Genomic DNA, 2,330 nt, shown 5'->3' with positions numbered 1-2,330 from the left:
TCAAGACCAGCCTGACCAACATGATGAAACCCCCGTCTCTACTAAAAATACAAAAATTAGCCAGGCGTGGTGGTGCACACTTGTAATCCCAGCTACTCGGGAGGTTGAGGCAGGAGAATCACTTGAACCTGGGAGACGGAGGTTGCAGGGAGCCGAGATCAGGCCTCTGCACTCCAGCCTGGGCGACAGAACAAGACCCTGTCTCAAAAAAAAAAAAAAGAAATTGAAGTTTTTTAAAAAGCACATTAAAAATCAGTGAAGCTTCACAGTAGAGACCTGATTTCCATCATCTACCACAAAGGGCACCGGTGCGTCTGTGGCCTGACCTGGCGGCGGGCCGACATGCGCCGACTTCGGGACCCACAGGCCCAGGTGGCCCCCAGGTGGTCAGGTCTGCTAGGACAGGGAGGCAGAGGCAGCACAGCTGGACACGGGAGGTCGATGACAACTACAAGGACACTCTAAGTTGCACCGCGCTATGTTCCATGTCTTAAAGGGTTCTCATAGTTTCCCTTTACAAGTTAAGAAAGATCCACACACAAACACAACTACAGCACTCCTTATGTCAGATGCTGTGCCTGGCCCGGCACAGCACGTGCCAACCTCACCTCCAGCCACACTGACGTAGGGACAGGGACGGAGGCGTGGAGAAGTCGGTCCCCTTGACCATAGTCTCGACTGGCCAAGCTGGATCAGGACAGGGGTGCTGCTCATGGCCCCTCGGCTCCGTGCCACGTTGCCAGGGTGGGGGACCATGATGCGGCAGATCGAGCCACACCTCCCCCAAGCACTGTCCACTTCCTGGGGCCACTTTGCCTCAGCGGCCCTGCAGGGGGCCCTTTGGTCTCTCATTTAGTGTACACTCCCCTCCCACCCACTGCTGGGAGCCCAGGAAACCTGAGCCTGAGCCTGCAGCAAAAATTCACAGAAGGCCCTGGAACCTGCCTCGTCTGTCCTGCAGAAACACCACAGAAGGCTCCAGAACCTGCCTCGTCTGTCCTGCAGAAACACTGCAAAAGGTCCTAGAACCTGCAGGGGCACTGGCGGGAAGCGTGAGTGTCTGTGGGAGTGGAGCCCCAGCCCACCCTGGGAGCTCACTGTTGTCTCATCTCCACTGTAGATGGACAAGACTCATCCTAGAATCAAGGTCAGAGGGCACGGCAGCAGCCAAGGCCTAACCAGTGACAGCAGGGCTCTGGCCAGGGCTCGGGGGGTCCCCTGGGGCAAGGGATCTCCAGAGAGGAATCTTAGGGCCCCTCCTGGGCACAGTGACAAACAGAGGGCGGGGTGTGAGGAAGCCGACTGGCAACAGCCTCTGTTAACACAAATTCCCAGCAGTTCTTTTCTGGGCCCCAGAGGGAAGGGCAAGGAAGGACAGCGTGGCAGGAAGTGCGTTTCCCACCCGCTCCGGGTGGGGCTGGCCTCAGCTCCTGCTGTCCCTGGTCATGTGGCTCCGATTCTGCCTCATGGCACAGCACAGACAGAGGGAGGAAGCAGCAGAGCCCCCGACGCCACCCTGTGCAGAGCGGCACCCAGCCCCTCTGGGCCACTCCCTGCTTTTCCTGACCACATTGGGGGAAGGGTTAACTCCAGAGCAGCACCCAGCCCCTCTGGGCCACTCCCTGCTTTTCCTGACCACACTGGCAAAAGGGTTAACTCCAACCCGAGCCTCTTATCTGAAGGCTGCGTCCATAAAAGCTCTTCTGTGCCCAGGTCACTGCAAACTTTCTCTGAAAAGCAAAAAGCTTGCTTTCCCGTAAGGAAAATTCTGGGCGGGCAGCCAGTCTCAGGGCCTTTCACCTCTACTCGCCCACAGCAGGTGCAGGCCTGGGGCAGCCGGTGGGCAGCACTGCTAGCCCAGGACGCCTGCCCAGTAACTGAGGGGCTGTGTGGTCATTTCATGGAATCCAGGAGCGAGACGTTAAGGAGCTCCTCTGCCCTCTTCCTGGGGACAGGGCGATCAAGTTCATGTGTGCGCCTCTGAGACAGACAGTCTAGGCTGCATCTCCGCCTACCAAGCTCTCTCATACCAAACGTTTAAGAGGTGCCACGGCAGACCCCCTTTGGAACGTCTTCCAGGCGGTAGGCAGCGGCTGCACCTCTGTTTGGAGACTCAGGACAGCAGGGCCAGCCCTGCCCCCCAGCCCTGGAGTCCTGGACTTCGGAAAGGTAAACTGTCCCGCGTATTATGCAACAATGAGACAAATGACGAACAACCAGACACAGCCACCCAGACGGGCCCCCACTCACGTCCCAGGAAACTGCGTGTAGCACAACGCCATCTCCACAGAGGTACCAAGCAACCCCGAACGGGATGCTGTCTAATCAGC

General features: G+C 58.0%; 1 protein-coding gene across 1 annotated transcript in view; it reads right to left on the bottom strand.

Moving 5' to 3' along the window:
• Window positions 1-670, bottom strand: part of SPIRE2 (spire-type actin nucleation factor 2) — a 41,163-nt gene extending 40,493 nt beyond the window's left edge. Inside the window, exons 1-2 of the mRNA XM_011972567.1 lie at window positions 609-670; window positions 327-393 (exon numbers count right to left, since the gene is read on the bottom strand). Coding sequence (XP_011827957.1) covers window positions 327-393; window positions 609-670 — 129 coding nt within the window. The remainder of the gene's footprint in view (window positions 1-326; window positions 394-608) is intronic.
• Between the last annotated feature and the right edge of the window lie 1,660 nt (window positions 671-2,330).

Source organism: Mandrillus leucophaeus, unplaced genomic scaffold (genome assembly GCF_000951045.1).
Source record: "Mandrillus leucophaeus isolate KB7577 unplaced genomic scaffold, Mleu.le_1.0 Scaffold10, whole genome shotgun sequence".
NCBI classification, from domain to species: Eukaryota; Metazoa; Chordata; class Mammalia; order Primates; family Cercopithecidae; genus Mandrillus; species Mandrillus leucophaeus.
This window is presented reverse-complemented; position numbering and strand designations above follow the sequence as displayed.